At 37.6% G+C, this 18,954-nt stretch overlaps 1 protein-coding gene across 11 annotated transcripts in view; it reads right to left on the bottom strand.

The window, feature by feature from the left end:
• nrxn3a (neurexin 3a) overlaps positions 1–18,954 on the bottom strand; it is a 126,918-nt gene that overhangs the window by 95,437 nt on the left and 12,527 nt on the right. For all 11 annotated transcript variants that reach the window (XR_004336748.1, XR_004336746.1, XR_004336747.1 and 8 more), the window contains exons 2-5: positions 16,702–17,785; positions 6,947–6,967; positions 5,817–5,843; positions 4,538–4,549 (exon numbers count right to left, since the gene is read on the bottom strand). Coding sequence is in view for 7 of the 11 variants with exons in the window: in XM_032546662.1 (XP_032402553.1) it covers positions 4,538–4,549; positions 5,817–5,843; positions 6,947–6,967; positions 16,702–17,386 (745 nt within the window). In the remaining 4 variants the exon portion in view is untranslated. The remainder of the gene's footprint in view (positions 1–4,537; positions 4,550–5,816; positions 5,844–6,946; positions 6,968–16,701; positions 17,786–18,954) is intronic.

Raw genomic sequence — 18,954 nt, forward strand, 5'->3', positions numbered from 1 at the left:
CTGGAGGATTGCTGCATCGATTGGCTGCTGCATGAAGTCCGTCTGCTGGCATTTCAACACTTTACAACAGAATGTGCTTATGCTGTTGTTAATCTCAGGGGGACTCAGGAGCATTTGTAACATGGGGAGACACACTGGTTAGGGCAGTAGCGCCTAAAGCGCTTCTCACAAGGCTATCTCTATTTCTCAAAATCATCTATTTTGAAAATTAGCAAATTCCACATCCGTTTGACTTCTTTCCAGCACAGATGCTTACGCACGACTGCAGTTTAATCATTTATAATGCAGTTACTTCAACTGAGTCAATTGAAGTAACCCAATTGAAGTAACTTTCAATTAAATATTGTGATGTCAATGGTTAATTTAGACTGAATTAGTGTTGTACAAAAAAAGAGGTTGCATGTGATCACAAACGGACTTTCAAGAATCGACAACCTTCCAATTGCAAGGCGACCACTGAACCACTGAGCCACAGTTGCCAGATTAATCAAAAGCACTCCACCCATATCCAAGCTTGGTCTACGTCCAATCATTCAGAGTGGAATCTGTCCAAGGTGAAGTCTAAAAGCATAATTTGACATTATGTACCAATACTAGTGAGTTGTCAGTCCTGCCATGTTGACATCTGAGTGTGTTTGAGACAATTCCCAGGGCTCATTATCTCCCGATTGTCAGCCTCCTCAAGGTTACCATGAACACACCCCCCTATAGTGCATCAAGCCTGATTAGCATACTACTTGATGATCTTTTGCTGCACACTCCTACCTGCTCACTTTGCACACATGTAGACACAACACCCACACATGCTACAAATAGGAGGGCAAATGTTGATACTGTTGATACATTAATTAGATGACTTTTATTACACAGAATTGAGAAGATTTTATTTCATTGAAAGATCAGCCTAATTTTTCAGATGTTTCAGTGGGTTAGTAGGTTTAGGAGTTAGAATATAAGAGAATGATCCAAAGAAAGAATTGGGAGTGGTGGGGCCTGAGAACTACATGTGAAGCTGGATTCTTCTACATGTTATTTAAACTTCGGTGCATACAGCCCCACTCTGAACGTACACTGCCACCATATTCCACTTAAAACCCCAATAAACAACCATTGATATAATAAAAACATCAACAAAGACCCTACAAAACCATCAACATAAAGATTTTTTTTCTAAAATTGTGTGAGAACACTCTCTCAAGTAACTAAAACAATGATGTATGCATTGCAAGACATACATTCCCATTGTGATGTACAATCGGTGGTGTAGGCACACATTAGGTAAATATAATTTTCCTCCTAAAAATATTTTGCATATAATGTATAAAATTCTAACCTAGGATCTTAATGTTTCCCCAATGATCAATGGTATTTAAAATTTCTACTTATTGCTGATCAGGTCAAAACACAATTTTGATATGCTTTACTTAATTTTTGTGTCACAGGCAATTGAGCAGCTTTAACACTCAATATGTCGGTTTTCAAGGTAGTACTTGTTGTAGTACTATTGAGTGTTTTTTTCTTCTATTTGTTGTCATAGCGTAGTGTTCTTCATTTTGTCTGACTCTGTTGTTTTTGTTCTCACTACTGTTTCTTGGCAAACCGGCTGTGCCAGCAAACACTCTGCACAGTGTGGTGCCACAGAGCAGCTCGCCAAGATGGGTCAAAGTCATATGACCATGTGTGACTCTCTTTCAGTTTCTACAGGTCTTCCATATTTTATTCAAACATTTCCATAAATATGGCTTCATTTGTACAGACATCCACTGTTATGTGGGAACTGTAATCAAAAAGACACCACAGCATGACACCCATCCACTGTACTCTGAGTGCAAACAGGCACCAACAGCAGAATACTTGGTGACAAAGTAAAGGAGTTACAATTTCTAGAAAAATTTACTTTATATTTGGAAACTATTCCAACCACTCAGACGTCGGATCTTAAAACACTGTCCAGTTGCAGATTTTAATATGTCGCCTCGGTTCTGCCCAGTAAACCTGTCCACCTTCCCCCTCTTCAAAATCGGTGCTGGGGGATCCCAGTCTGGCTCATTTATCAGCACTCAGTCAAGCGCATAGATTCCAACTGTCCAAGTATTCTTGAACCCCAGTAAGCCACCCAGTCATGATCTCCTTAATAAACAGGTTCACTGAATTCTGCTACTGGGAGATAACTGTCTTAATCGCTGTTTTAAACACATGATCCTTTTTACTTTAAGAGTTTGTCATTATTCCATGTTTCTCAGATCCTTCTCCAGGCAAAGAACCAGATTTAGTAAATCCTTATTCACGCATTTTAACAGAGAGTGTCACGGTGCCCCTCCTGGATCAATTTCTGAAAACCTATTAAGTTTGTTATAGTATTTGGGTATTTTCAGCCATTAAATGACAGAAATGCATTATTAATCTGCAGATTATCACAAACTGCAACAAAAGCAAATCACCTTGAACTTTCCTGGTTGGAAGACAAATCTTAGGTTTTAGAGATTTTAGAGGCGAGGTGAGGTACTGAATTCACAATTTTACTATGATTATGGCGCTTTTTCAAACTGTCTTTAGTTTGATGAAAAACATGCTGTATACATTTCAAGAAATATTACACAGATCTGCACATCACTGTGTTTCTGTTAGATTCCCATGAGCACTCATGTAGACGGTGTGTTTAAACCAGACGGAGGCGATAAGACAGCGAGAATCAACTGAGAAGAGACAAAACTGCAACTGTTTAAAGAAACTGCTGCAGGTGAAAGAGAGGCAAAGAAAGGATGAGCTAGTTAAGGCGGGAATGAGGAGGGAAAATAGAGAAGACACAGCTGGGGATGAGAAACACTGCCAGATAAGGGGAAATGAACATTTCAAAAAACAAAAAAAGAATCAAAAAGAAATCTAAAAGTTAATATAGAGAAGTTAGTTTGAGCTCATAACAGTAAATTATGACCCTTCTGAAGCAGAGGCTGTTTCTTATCTTATTTTTCCTCTGCCACTAGTGCGATGGCATGCAAACAGAGCTAGAATGGAGCCTCTCGTGTGCCGAACAGGCGACAACAGGGATCCTGCGTGTGTGCAATACCTAATAATGGCAACCATCTCGCTGAGGGATTAGACACAGCAACAAGAAAATATAAGAGCGGAGGTGAGGGAGGGGAGTGGAAATCTCTGGGAGCAGAAATCTTCAGAAGCGAGCACCGGGCTTATGTAGGGGGGAAGCCATTTTGGGTGCACAACTAATCACACGCCGACAGGAAACAGGTCTAAATGTGTTACAAACACAAGCCACCAGCCTTTATCCTTTCTAAAACAAAGTCTGCATTTTCCACGTTATCCAATACAATGATTTTCATGTAAAAAAGACAAAGGATTGCATCTTTAATATCACTAGATAAGACATGGAAACATGATAAGTCAATCATCTAACGACAATTCTTCAAGCCATTATCCAATTTGAACTCAGTTATATTTTAAAATTCAATTTTTCATCCTCAGACATTCAGGTTTTTTGACAAATTGAGCATTTTTTTATTTTCTACACATTTTCAAAGAATGTCTGGACATCAATACTTAAAAAAAATTGTTGTACAGTTGTATAGCTTGCATTTTCTACAGAGCAAGCTTAATTTTTACCTAATAAACCAAAACAAAGATTTTGTCTTAAAAGTTACAGGAGTCTTTAATATCCTTGACTCAAAGGGTTTAACTCTAAAGTTAAAACCAACTAATCTTCACTGTGAAGCATTGCTGCCAGCTTTTTCCTACTCATACATCTGTGCATTACAAAGATTTTATCTCACCTCCTTCAGAACATTGTTATTTAACAATTCCAATGTTTTTAGTGACATTTCCTGAATTCATGTAATCACACAAAAGCATCACCGCAGACCACTATGTATTTACTGAAGTGAGATGTGAATAAAAACAGGTTCATCTGTGGTTTGAGACGTTGGGCAATTCCATTTCTAAGGCTCCAAGCCTTAAAAGCATACTATGATGGGAATCAAAATCCAGCCTAAAACCTCTAATTATTTCCTGGAAAATTACTAATTAACTAACTTCTCTCTTTTATTGCTGCTGTTTACATCTTGTCATAAAAACATAGAAATGCATGTCTAGTCATAGAAATGCCTCAAGTAAGCAGGATATTCTGTCAGATAAGTTTCTGATAAAAAGAAACCATGAGCATCTCATAAATCCTGCAGAACACAGCTGCTGAGTGGACACTTTGGTTTGCAGAAAGCAAAGCTGGAGAGGGTTTTTCTGAAAACTGATCAGCTGTGCGGCCTTCCTGCACGCACTTAAAGCCTTTAAACAAATCATGAAACACACTCAAACACACACAGAACACACAAAGCAAGTCTCTTTTCTCCCCCTTTCATTTGCTGCTGGCTTAATTACTCACTTAATACAAGCACCCTCAGTGAGAAAGCATTATAGAACACAGACAAGTAAACACATTAAAACATCTAACACGTTCCACTCAAACACTCACAGAGCAATCGCCGCTTTTCATACTGGTGGAAAAGGAAAGATTTTGAAAAGGCTGTACCTTTGCTTTTAGCTAGAAGAGCAGCAGCAGCAGCAGCAGCAGGAGGAGGAGGGGGAGGAACAAAGAGTCCACAGCCGAGACAGGCCAGGCAGGGAGGAAGAAGAGGATAGGGTGTAAGTTCATGAGGGTTAATCAGAACAGAGCACCTCTCAAACATTTAAAACATGCAAACACAGCAAGCAATAAGGAATCCTGGAACAAGCTATTACAGCTTGAATGAAAACATTTGAAAAATAAAGTTCTGTTCAACGTGGATAGCACAGAATCAACACATGCAGGTACTCTGTTCTGCAATTAAATGACATTTACCGTACATCTTTTGTAAACTTAAAAAAAAATTAAAAAATAGCAATTAAAAATGTGCATATATTCCTATTTTGCTATTTTGTTTTAACAGCTGGAATTAAAATGTCCATGAACGCTCTATTGGTTAAAAGTAGATCAGTTTCCATTTCATTTCAGTTCTGTAAATACTTTACATTTAATTTCCTCATAAAATTTATCTCCTATTTCAACCTAATGAAATGTGTCAGACTTGAATATCAGATTTTAACAATCAAATTGGGTTGATCTGTATCATTCCTCATCTTTTTGCTAAATAAGCACAGTTGATCTATTTTAAATTAGACATTTGATTCTTAGAGGAAACTTAAGTCACCCAGCTGACTGTTTGGACATTTAGAGACTTCCATGGAAGCTTCTTTTTTTTTGTCCCTTGTTGATAAAATGAAACTAACACTTTTTGGAATTTTCCATTTAGTCAGCAGCCAACTGGGCCAAGACCCAAAGCTTTCTTTGCTACTTTTGAACTTGACGTACACCCACATAGGCAGACCTCAACCTCCCCGTTCGGCTTGGTCAAGCCGTAAGAGATCGGGGGCCCAACAAAGAATTCGCAGTTCTAGAGCATACAGGTTTTTGAACCTGGTCAGTTTTTGAAAGCTGACCAGACCATGGGGATAACTGAGCTAAATTAAAGGTGAGCTAGTCTGGAACCTACCAGTTATTTCTAATATGAAAAAAGTGAGCATTTTTACAAATTTTTCAAATGCAGGGAGAATTTTCCCCACTTGTTAGATGCCTACGATTTACGAATAAAGTCATGTTCTGCCTGAAAGATCTCAGATTTGTCTAAAACTGACTCACCTTCTACACTTATTGTCTCTGCGTACAGAAGCATGCACTGCCATAGACAGCACTCACCTCACCAAAACATGCAGTTCCACACCAAAATCAAAAACAAAGAATGTTTTATGGAGAAGAAGTAAAGAAGACGTACCTTGTTCTGCCATCATGTGTGCGAGGCCTTGAAAGGAAGAGAAAAGGAAATAAAAGAGAGACAGAGAACACTCTGATTCAATACTCTGTGGTATTGAGATGAAACATGCTTTCAGAAGGGAAAGCATGACATCCGAACACAATCACTTTCCAAAGCTTCCTGTATCTGAGCAGGAGGCTTCCTGAGAAAAATTCACACTTTTAAAGAATACTTCAACTGGGAAATCAGAACCAGAACTGACCTGGTAAACCACCTGGTACCTCACATAACTGTAGGATTTTAGTTTTGGGAACAAAAACAAGTTTTGAACATTGTTATTGTCTTTGAGATAGAAAATAACTAAAATATCATCATACAGCTACAGCTGTTTCTAAAATATAGATGAAGATTATTACCTAGACCTGTATTTGTTTGTCTTCAGGGTAAAAGATATGTTTCTTAGTTTGGAACAACAGTGGCAATTTCAAAGCCTTCTAGAATCATCAGTACCATTCTGTCTTTTGTCCTGTTTTTTTTTTTTTTTTTTTTGGGGGGGGGGGAGTTTCCAGATTTGTTGCAATTTTATATTGCAAAAAACCCTGGAAAATAATGGCTCAAATCATGAAAAGCCACATATTGACATGGCATTCAAGATCATGGTGATGGGATGGAAACTTTTGATTGCAACTGCACACATTAGACATAATTTTGGGATCAAAAACTATAGAATAAAGAAGCAGCATAATTTTCCCCCAGTAATAATGTGGTAGCACTGAACAACAGAACTGGGACTGGTCTTCAATTTATTTTTTTTTTATTTTCCAAGAAAGACTTTGGAACATTTTTAGAAAATATTTCTACAAAAAGCTTTAAAATGTAAATGATTTAAACAATAAATGTCTATTTTGGGCCAGAAGTTGCTGTTTGATGTTGTACCTTTTAATGACAAAAACATTTAAAAACTAGATTTTTTGAAATTCCAAAGGAATGAACTGGCTTCTTATGAAACCTAAATGCCTCTGCAGTCACATTTCCCCTTTTAAGACTGTGATGTAGTTGTGAACCGTTAAGCCAAATATCTTTGTTTAAATATTTGCAACTGCACAATGTATTCTTCCTGATTGGTCATTTCAGGTCCCATTTCAACTCACCTGGTATGGTCTTCCTGACCCCTGTAATGAAAAGAGACAGAGAAAAGAAGCAAAGAAACCAGCATTAGAAACACACTTTGTACTTGCATGATGAATGTCATGCAACTTTTAAAACACTTTACAGTCAATGCAAATGGTTGGCAGTTTACACAATCATTTGCATCTGCTACACAGTCCAGCTTCTTAACAGTAAAGCAAGAAAGAAGAAACATTTGATTTATGACATTTGGATAGAAGAAAAGGAAGATGACCCACTGCTGCCAGATTACTCCGCAAAAGAAATTATGCATTCAATATAAAGGAAATGTTCCCAGAAAAAAGTTTGATAAAAAGCCATGCAAAGTTCAGATGCTGTTGAATTTTCTGTTTTTGAACTCAAGACTTAAGAGCACTCAATATCAGCATTAAACATTTTATATCAAACATTGAGCTTTGGGTGCATGATTTATTGTTATTTAAGCCCAAAGATGGCTTTACATCACACTGGGTAGACGATTTTCATCACCAAATTGAATTTTACTTTGGTTATAGAGGAGTTTCTATTTTATTGAGCTCCTGAGAAGCAACGTAGCTGCAGAATAAAATGAACAGTAATCGACTTGAGATGCATTAAATGTTCAGAGCATGGACTAATTGGGCATGTTATGGTGTTAATATGTGAACACAAGCAGATGGTGGTTGATTTGGTATGCATTAGATATTAATTCAGTTTCAACTGAGCAGCTCCAATATAGAAGAGGTCCAGTTACTTTGGGGAAAAGACATTTGTGATGAGAAAACTACTTTTTAAAAAAAATTATTTTAATTTTATCTGTGTTTACATTTTTTGAACACCACACGCAAATGTTACAGAAATAGCCAAGATAATAAACAGAATAATACTGGGATTGCTTTTTGGACATTTTCTCTTTGTTCAAATGAAAAACCTGAAAACATTTCAGCTCATCTCACATTTTACCTCATTGTACTCAATGAACCCCATGCATGCAAAGCTTTGATTTACATCAAGACAATATTTATTGACCACATGAGCACAATATCAAGTTTTACTGAGTGATGCTAGACTTTTAAATCAAAACTTTATTTATGGACCAACTGTGGATACTTCCCAAACTTTTAGAGGACAATCTGAGTAAATTGTATAAAACTTCATTCTGACTTGAGATCCTTGCTGAGATTAATGAAAGAACTCCCTGCTGTTACTCTAAGTTGCCAAAGTAGACAACAGCATGGCCGTCAACTTATTAATCACTAAACAGTCACAATTTACGAGTGTGTGTAAGAGAGAATGCACAGATTACACCACAAGAAATTAAAAGTTTGGAAAATAGTGCATGTAAAATAAAATGTAAGCTTTTTATCACTTAGATCACAGTGTTCTTATTATCTCATGATTTTTCTGGCAATCAGAGATTTAAATTTATGTAATGTAAATCTTGCAATTTTTTCTATAATTTTCTTTCTGGGTCATTCGTTACAACCCAACACTCAGGTGGATTGTGTCTGTGTGATGAACAGCTGGATTCAGTCCCCTCTCTTTGCTGCTCTGTCATTTTCTTCTCCATCTTGACCTACTTCCTCCGACAATTTCCTCCCCCTGCATTGTGCCGCTTTGTAGCATCAGATTTTGGTGAGACAGCAAGTGAGATAAAGATAGTGAAGCCATAAATATTTAATGAAGGTAAGAGCCCGGAGAGCAGTCAAATCGTTGCAGGTATTTCTAACTCGTGCCTCCAGCTGCACACTGAGAAATGCCTCCTGATTAATTTCACGCAGATCATCTCACCGTGTCTTAGACAAACTTATTTATTCATCAGTGGACATATAATCCAAGTGAATGTGCTTGATTTTCTTTTACCTCTACACCCAAAAGGTGAGGTGAGGGAATCTGGGGATTAGAGCTCAGAGTGGATTACCTAAAGGATGATTCATGATGGAATTCAGAAACTGGGAAAGCGTAATTATTCAAGAGGTATTTCACCACTGCCAGATTATTAACAATGACATCTGCAGATAAATATACCAATTACTGTGAATGCTCATTATCATCCCGAAGCTTCAGGATCTCTGATTTCACCAGGAGCTATGTTTCATGTTGATATGAACATATGGACAGCTGGAGGAACAGCAAGGAAGGCCTGCTGAAGCCATCTGGTGTCAATGGGTGTGAAACTGGACAGTTTCAGAGGACAGTTGAGACGGTGAACACTGTAAGTATTTTACCTTCAACTTAAACAGTCAGCAATCTGATAGCAGTTATTGTGTTTAACTGGCCACAGAAACATCTTGCTGATCAGAGTGGTGTACGGTCGATTAACGCTGATTTAAAGAAGACATACTGTGAACACCGCTCTTTATCAGAGGGATGGTTAAAGAAAATTAGTGAACTAACAGTATTGTGAAGACCAAGGAAGAGAACAAACTGTTCATGAAGAAAGTTCTGGAGAAGTAAGTTTTAAGTAGATTTATATGATAAAACAATATTGCAAGTTTTGACTATCTCAGAGAACTCTGTTCAATCCGTCACTTGAAAAGAGTATGGCACGGCTGCAAACCATGAGTGGCCATTGTAATAATTATATATGAAGGGAACTTCTCTCGCTCTCAAATTGGAAAAATATTTGTTTGGACCCCCCACATTCACATTACTTCACAAAAGAATTAATTCCACATACCGCAAACTCTCCAGGTTTTCCTGGTCACCTACAACAACCCACCATAACAAATAGGTACTACAAAGGTAATCGCGAATGGCTGCTAAAAACAGGAAAAGATAATGGCAGTTGTATTGATATCTCATATTGTCTGACTTGTGTCATGAGGTGACAGAATATTCTGTTTAGCTATGCTAGTCGTTCAGTTGGAGTAACTGCAAAAGATATAATTGAACTGCAGATGTGTGTAAAGCGTCTTTGCTGGGGAGAAGTTGATTATTTTTCAAAATAAAATCCTCCACAAACTACTGTTAATATGAGAAACTTAACAGACCAGTCAAGTCACCATGAGCCATACATGAAAAACAGAGAAGTTGCATGCAAATTTAGAGCCGCACATTAACCACCCCTGCTTTAGCTAATGTGCCAGACTAGCACACATGGGATGTGTCAGTCTGAGTTGTCAATGGCAATCAGTGGGTTTCTGGTTCAATCCCCACTCCATCCACTTCTTCACGAAAGACACTTCATGCGCTTTGCCTGCTGGTGGTGGTCAGAGGGCCCGTGGTCCCGGTCCATGGCAGCCTCACCTCGGTCAGACTGTCCCTGGGAATCTGTGTCAACTATCCAGTAGCTTGCCACCATTAGCATGTGAATGTGCCCACAAATGGGTGAATGACTGAATATAGTGAGAAGCCTTTTGGGGCCCTCTGAACATGATAAAGCGCTATACAGGTACAGGCCATTTATCATTTTAAAAATTTTATTGAGGAGAATTTGTCTGAATTTTAATTTGAACAGCAGCTCATGCCTGGAAGACCAAAGACATCTGAAACACAGAGAGGAATTACTAAGGTAAACGCGCAATTAAGACCAATGGTAGTTATAGAAACAAAATATGTCTCAACTTTATATTTTGGTCTCAATCTTTCAACCAACAGTCTAAAGTAGCAATTTATTAGTGACAAAATTCTGCTCAAAATTAGACCTTTAAAGCAGATTAATCTGATGGGCCATTTTGTTGTTACCATAACACAAGGCTTCCTGAAGTTAAATATTTCTTACCTAAACTTTATATAGTTATTTCAAATACAGTAGTAATATTCTATAAACACTCATACTCCACCTTGATGCAGAGGTCTTTTGAAGTGACATGACTTACACTGCCCACCATGTTTGTGCTGACTTATATCATCTGTTGTATAAAAATGAGTCAGTACTCCCATCATCACATCAGACAGACCTCCAGTCTTCTAAATCTGACCAGGTCATCCATGATCGGTCTGGTGTGACAACAGGGCTTCATTTGTTGTGGTCTACTGCTTCTCATCATCCTGCAGCGCTTTCTGCTAACCCTGCCAACTCTGGCCTGTGTACAGTATTCCTTTTCTATGACTTTGATTTCCCTAAACTCAACATTTTACTACCTATGCCTTATAGTACATGAGAAATATATATATATATATTTTTACACAAGACCGTCCATTAGCAAGGTAAAAGTATCTGAACTAAAAGAGGTAGTCTTCTACTCAAATCAACCCCAATCATCAGACTTTATCTTAAAAGTGTTGTCATATGGTGTGGGCATATTGATGCAGGTTCTGGTATTGCACAAAAGTGATAATAACTAATTCATATTTTTTATCACAGTTTTGTTCAAATACATACTATATAAAACTCTGTCTTGTTTATATTGACAGAAAACTGACTTGTCTTAAGATGTTCACTTTAGTTCGGAAAATGTTTACTGTAATTTTTTTTTTGTTCAGCTAAAAAAATAATAATAATAATAATAAAATAAATTAGCTGAACTAAATTAGCTGAACAAATTTAGTTCAGCTAATTTATTTAGCTGAACTAATACATTTTCAGATTTATTTACTTGCTATTTTCAGATAGATCAGACTCAATAACTTATGCAGTTGTCCTTGTATCTATGTCAGACCTATTTTGATTTTAAACAATCACTCATTCGAGGACTGGTATAGAAAATGGCAGAATAATCTAACACTCGTAACTCAAATTTTTAACAGAAAATTTGGGATTTATATACTGCTACAAATATGAACAGGAAACATTTCTGCATATCTTCATTATTGAAATTGCTGCAAGTTTTCCACTTTTCAAAACATTTATAACCAGCAACCTTAAACAATGACAGTTTACTCAGAGTAGTACATTCTTTAAATTCTTAGTTTTTTTCATAAGACCTTCCGACTACTTGCTGCATATGTGTGTACACAGGCAAAAAAAAGACATAAATACTCTATAAAAGGCATATAACATTTTGTAAAAATAAAATATTAAAAGTGTGAATAGACTGCTCTTGTTTGCATCCTTTATACTGAAAATTTGTGCAAAACCAAGGAGGGATTATCTAACTTGAGAGTATTTTGTCTCGTCCTCCATCCTCTTTATGAATAGTAATAAATTGCAATGACTATTTTGGTCTAAAATAGTTGTGAGCAGAGATTGATTACGTGGGGAAAAGTGAGACCTGCACAATGAATGCATCAATCTGTAACATTCTATTCTGGTTAAAGATCTGATGAGCAATGGGAGGGTTGATGATTGTGGGCATCAGAGTAACAATGCTGGTCAGAAAAGGGTTATGGTTATACATAAAAAGGTTATACATTATGTCTACATTTCGTCAAAATAATAGCTGCCAGAATGTTAGCATTTTGCATAGTGTACCAGTTTGTTACATCTCCACACTACTCCATTCATCTATATTCAATTCCTCCTTTTTCAGTAAATGAAACACCCACTATAAATCCCCACTTTGTAGACTAATTCGAGCTGGAGTCTTTGCCATCTCTATAGTTGCCCTGAGTCGAATTTGTGTTATGAATGGATGCCAGCTGCAAGGTCATCACACTTTTATGGTGTTCTCAGCTGCTTTGTACTTGCTTGGGTATAGAAATGAGTAAAACCATCACAAACTACAAGCTGGAATGCACTCGAAAAGGACAGGCGGTAATAAGATAGAAATTTTTCCTTTAAGTTGCTGGAACCTTTAAATCTCTTGACTAATGCTCTATGATGTGCCTAGGTAAATGAACCCTTCCTGAAGTACTGTAAGTCAGTAACAGCAGGACGACTAGTTATAAAAGAGCACTTCCACACTGCCTACTATATCACATTTTGTCGCCAACACAGCACTGTTACAATTTCCCCTACTTTAAAGTATCAATTTGGATGTCACAATCAAAATTGTTATCTGGAATACCTCGAAACATCCTGAGGTATCCAAATTTGGGAAGTAACATTCCCAGATTTGTTACTTCTTTGCAAAAAAGTTGAACTGAGGCCTGAACATTCAGCCAACTCTCTGAAATGGTAGGCAGCAGGATTGATATCTTCAACATTTCAGAGACTGATTCGCTGCTTTGCTGCATGCTATAACAAACTCTTACTGGAAACTACCTGAAAAAAATCCCTAATTTCCAACTGTGCATCCACATAATCTTCAGTCTCTGGGTATTTCTCATGTTTCAAGTAGGAAAATGTGTTTTTAACATTTGTAAAACTGTGTTTTGCTGAAGATCAGTTATCCCACATTACCCGAACAACAGGCACCCCACCAATCTAGCTCAGTCAGCCTCATTAAAGCTGTTATTTATCTCTTAACAATAACTAATCTAAATTCTCTCAGGGCTGCTTAGGTTCCCTGCTTCCCGTCACCTATCACCACCTCGCAGGAGGCAGCCAGGCAGTCAGACGACGGAACGAGAGACAGCCAGACATAAATCTGGAGCAGGAACAGGTTCCAACATGGAGACTGTAAATCAAGGTAGGGAAAAGCAGGCCATTATTGTACGAGGGTCAATGGTGCAGCCACTCTGAAGCGGTGCTGAGTCATGCATCATGTTCCAAGGCAGTGGAAAGAAGGTAGTTGTTTAGAGGGACAAACTACTGAGAGAAAAGATGTGGAGCAATAGACGTAGGAGGGAAGATCCTACAGTAAAAGATGTGTGGAGTATTGTATTCTGTAGGGAAAAAGAAAAAAAAAGACAATCATAGGTGAAAATGGAAGTGCCATGTAGCTAAAGGGAAATAACAAAAAAAAATCTTATTTTTTATTCAATTAAATTTTCATTAATAACATTTGGTCAGCTCTGGAAACCTACAGCTGAATATTCATGTTTTCCAGAAGCACCTGAAGATTTTAATCACACTTCGTGCATTTGCATGTACTGCCCTCCCACTGCATTTCAGAGTGAAGGAGCCCTTTTACTCTGCCATAATGAGCCGTCATACTACGCTTATCAAATGTCAGGTAAAACCAGATGCTGTTCCACACGAGGCTATGAAGGTTATGCATTTAAATGTTCAGATTCATATAATAAACAGGCTGTTTTGTATTGTCCTTGTTCTTTTGTTGTTTTCTGGAGTTCTGAGACTTCCAGACATTGAGTCAGAGAAAAATTTACATTATCAAACAATTATTAAGGTGTATTTTTAAAAGTAAAATAATAAAATATAAGAAGATGTAAATTATAAAAAAAAGTCCTTCTTTCAAGATATTTGAGAAATACAAGACAATCAAAATGCCCAGCATTTTCAATAGTAATATATAAAACTATCAATTGTGACAGCTTGCTGTTCTGGAGCATAAGAGTAAGTTAACTCAGCCATCCTTAATGATGGTTTGATTTCATCCTTCTACAATCTAAAGATTTCTATAAATGCAGAACAACCCAACAGCCTCCAGTAACTAATTTGACCTTACAGTAAAGACACCCCGCTGTCTATGCACAGATAATCTCCATGAACTCGAACTCAGACTCCACAGGCCCTGTTGCCACGCTAAATGTTAATTACAGAACAATTAAGGAATGAATGGGTATGTTTTTTTAATTTTTTTGACAGTTTATAAGAGAAAGCCTATAATCTCTAAAAAATCATGTGGCAGCACAGCTTGCAACGTTGCATCTAAATGAAGGCTTCTGGAATAATGCCCTTTGAACAGATACCAAATGAGAGATGTCTGGCCTTAAACCACAGCAACATGTATGGAGAAAACCAAACAGCACATAAGCACAAATGCCTCATACCAACCATCATAAAAAGTAATGGAGAGCTCATTACTTGGTTTGCAACCACAGGAATTGAGCAGTCAAAGAGTAAAGCACAAACTCCTCTAAATACCAAAGTATTCCAAAGTCAAATCAGGTATAAACTGTCCAACCAGTAAAGCTTGGCTCAAATTAAGTCATCAAACAATCATCCAAAATGGATTGGCTGGAATAAACATCACAATGTCGCCATGGCCTTGACAAAGTACAAACCTGAGGGAAATGTTGCGATGAGACCTTCACAAAGCTATCAGATAAGAAGTAAGATGGAGCAACCAGATCATGGGATGTACTTTAATTTTTCACAAATTTTTACATTTTTGCCACACATAAGTGAGTATGTGTGTTTTTGCGGGCATGTGGTTCAGCTAAAATCAATTTTAAAGCTAGTGAGGCAAGATATTTTTTCTGAGATTTTGATACACTAGAATCAAAAAAAGGGGCATGATTTCTTTTGCTTGAGGATTCTGTCAACTTTGTGTTGATCAATGTAAAAATATGCCTCTCCTTATGTTATACACATTGAAATACATCAAATTAAGAATATCTGACAAACACGTTTCCCCACAGGGACAGTAAACTGCTACACATTTAATCAGTTGACAAATGTAACAGGAAAAACCCCACCAAGATGGATTAAAAAAATATAATAATTTTTGAATTCCAGATTTGCTAGCAATTTGTCTAGATGCTGAGGATTTGGAAACCACCCAAATGGGTTTAAATTTCTAATTTACATTAGGAGAAAGACTTCTCAATGAGAGACAAAGAAGGAAAAAAACAGTAGAATAAATATATTCAAACAAATCACATCTGATCTGAATTAATTATAGAGAAACTTTCCCATCTAAGTAGTATTGATTATCTTATAAGGCAGTAGATTATTGCATCTCCTCAGCAGCTGGATTTGGAAACTTGAAGAATGTGTATTGATTGTGAATAATTAAGTCCATGGTTGGAGTTTTATTTTTACAGCGGATTAAAAAAAGATGCCTGAATCTGTTTAATGTGGTGCCTGATTACAATTTTACTGAATATTCTCAGCACCCGACTCATCCAGCGACAGGAAGTTTCAAAGTAAGGCAGATGAAAGTCTCTGGTATTTGGCCAGCAGGGAGGGGAAATGAGTAAAAGGCTTTGCTTTTAATAGAAATCAATTTTAGCTTGCCAGCTGCAGTGCAGAGCAAGTGAAACACGCAGAAATCTCTGCACAAAGGGATGTGATATAAAAACACCTGCCATCTCGTGATTGGGTGAAGAAAAACGGCTCAGGAGGTTTCATTCTCTCCAGAGGCGCCCTTATCACTGCCTGCAGGACCGATGCCATTAACCTGGGCCTCCCTGGTTAACTGCTTTGATTAGCTTTCTGATTTTACAGCACAGCTGATACAATGATACTGGGTAGAAGAGCAGAAACAGTCTACACAGAAAAAAAAAACCCTAGTGATTGAAAAAAAATTAACTTTAAAGACTTGTGTGCCAACAAGCCTACACCCTTGAACTGATATAAGGAACTTTTATATAAAGCTATAATTAAAATAGGTCTCTTTGGTTCTTCAGAACAAAAAGCAACAAATTATCACTGTTTATCTTACTTTTTTCACCTTTTGTTGTCACCACCAGAACAGTGCAAATTCATTACTTATGAGAACTGCAGACTCAATGCCACTTTCATAATTTTACTGTTTTACCAGTTTCATATTGGTTTATTCTTACAACACCATTTAAATCCATTGAGTTCTGGTGCAAAGGTTTTGAGATAAAAGGCCTCTTTGTTATAGTATTACAAGAAACATTGACAAACCTTAGGGTAAAATCAATAACTTACAATAAAAGTTAGATGTTTTATTAAAAAAAAGGTTTGCTAATTATTTATAGCTTATTATGTTTACTAAAAGCAGTTTTAAGGTCTGATTAATTAATTGGCCAAAATGAATCGAAGGGGAGTGTGTTTCACAACTGGAGCTATGAGATGATACAGCAAAAAAAAAAGAGAGAAAAAACTGGAGTCTTCTCTTACCTTCATTACAGAAGCGGCCCTTGTATTTCGTCTGGGAGCAGTCGCAGACCGATTCTCCGTCTATCACCATGCACGTTCCACCGTTCTCACATGGGTTGACAGTGCACCAACCTTCTGACTCCAGGGGCACCTTAAGGCTTCCCAGGAACAGGGGCTGTGAGCTGCCAAACTTGAGGTCTGTAATTGTTCCCCTGAAGGGTTGCATGGTTCGCACCGTAGGCAGTGTAAGTGCACCGTTGCGGATATCCTGAGGTACTCCACCCAGGAACAGGTCGCTGACTATTTTCATGAACTGACGCTGAGGTTTTACCTCATCGGCTTTGGCCTGGCCGTCCAGCACCAGTACTGTGCGCAGGTTATACCTGCTCAGCGTGGCGGCATGCCAGCTGCCGTCGTCCACCCGCCTGTCGGAAACAACCGTGGTCTCAGCGCAGTCAATGCTGAAGCGCAGCTGCAGTCGACCCTCCACCACCCCCAGCTGCAGAAAGTCACAGTATCCTCCATCATCGAAGTACAGCAGCAGTGACTCTGAGGCCTCTGTCTTGAACTGAAAGCTGAGGTCACCGCGGGTGCTGGCGTCCCAGCGGAGGTAGCGTGCCCACTGGCCTGGAGTACCTAAAAATTCCAATCCCAAACAAGAGCTCAGGAATAACTGCAGTGTGATAGAAAAGCCTACAAGATCCATAGCTGCAAAGAGTTAATCCAAGAAAATGTCCAACAGGGATTCAATGGGATGGAAAACTTCTAGCTGAATTTCTGGAATCCACTTTTATCCACAATAGGTGTTGAGATATATACATATAGATATTTCTTATAAAAAATATGCTTTTAAAGGGAACAAAGAGATAGAAGGATAACAGTCGTTGGCGTTAACAGTCTTAAGAGTAAGAAATTGTCCAGACGCTGCAAGGCAGTGATCATGCAGAGGAATCCTTTTCTGATTTTTATGCTTTTTTAATCTTCAGAGCATTATTTCTGGTGTAAGGTCTGATCCAATATTCTTCTCTGGTTCTCAGGGAAAGTGGAATTTCCTCCATGTTTTTAGATGTGAAGTGGAGGTATGAGAGGATCCAGGCTTTCATTACTGTTAGAAGAAAAAAGAACAACGGACAATCAGCAAACCATCATCAACATTTCATTTAATTAATATTTTCAACATTTACCCTGAAGAAATCTCCTTAAGGCTTCTAATTATACATATTTCTGCCTGGCCTCTTCCTGAAACAGGTCAGACAACTCAAATAGTTGAAAGTCTTATTTCATCTTTTTTCGTTACAATTTCTTCTCACAATCTTTCCAGTCTTGGAAAGTCTTTCAGAATCTCTAAGAGCAAGATTTAAATCCATCGTCCAATATCTAAGATTGCAGGAGGCAGTAGGTACAGGAGGGAAATCCAGATATTGCAAGGCACAGTTAGTGACACTCTACAGCTTCAGTTGGGAAATCCAGAGGTGTTCCCAGGCCAGAAGGGATATATAAATATAAAAATAGTCATTCCACCGGTTTCTAGGTTAGTGAAAGAAAGATTTGGTTCAGCTCTTTCTTCACTATGACAGTGCCCAGTCCCATCTCTTAACAAAATCCTACTATAACTTGAGAACATGACATCAAATTCAACTCCAACTCAACTCCTCCAACTGATGCAGATTGTGACTGTGGCACAAAAGGTGCGATTCAGCACGTTCTCATTGAGAACAATAATAAAAAAACACAAAAATGGTTACATTTGCATTTCCCTGAAAATACCTATATGTGCAATCATATAAGAAAGAATTCAAACTAAAGAGACCCCTTCAGTTCCAGCTTTGCAAGAATTGTTCAGAACTGAAATACACACAATTGAATACAATAAGAACAAAATTGAAACTGTAACTATGTAAAAAACAAAAGAGTTTATCAAAATACCAGCTTAAGTCAGGTAATCCCCAATGTTTTATGACTTCTTTCAACTGAATGGTGCACCTACTGTAAAGTGTTGCTGAGCTATGGAGCTCAAATTTAGTCACTCCTAAACAAATTACATTAATATCTACAAGATTTTAACTTGTTTTGAACCTACCAGGCATTTATTTCATGACCAAACAAGTTCCATGTCAAGTTGAAGTCAGAACTCATTTTAAAAACCACCAACCTCATTTTGTATAAAGTAGAGCAAATGAGCAGAGGAAAAGCTTTTAAACCTGCTGCAACAAACATAAAAAGGGACTATGATGCTTTACTCATCTAGTGAAAAATGATTTGATGTCATCACTT

Source organism: Xiphophorus hellerii, chromosome 19 (genome assembly GCF_003331165.1).
Source record: "Xiphophorus hellerii strain 12219 chromosome 19, Xiphophorus_hellerii-4.1, whole genome shotgun sequence".
In the NCBI taxonomy this organism is placed as follows: Eukaryota; Metazoa; Chordata; class Actinopteri; order Cyprinodontiformes; family Poeciliidae; genus Xiphophorus; species Xiphophorus hellerii.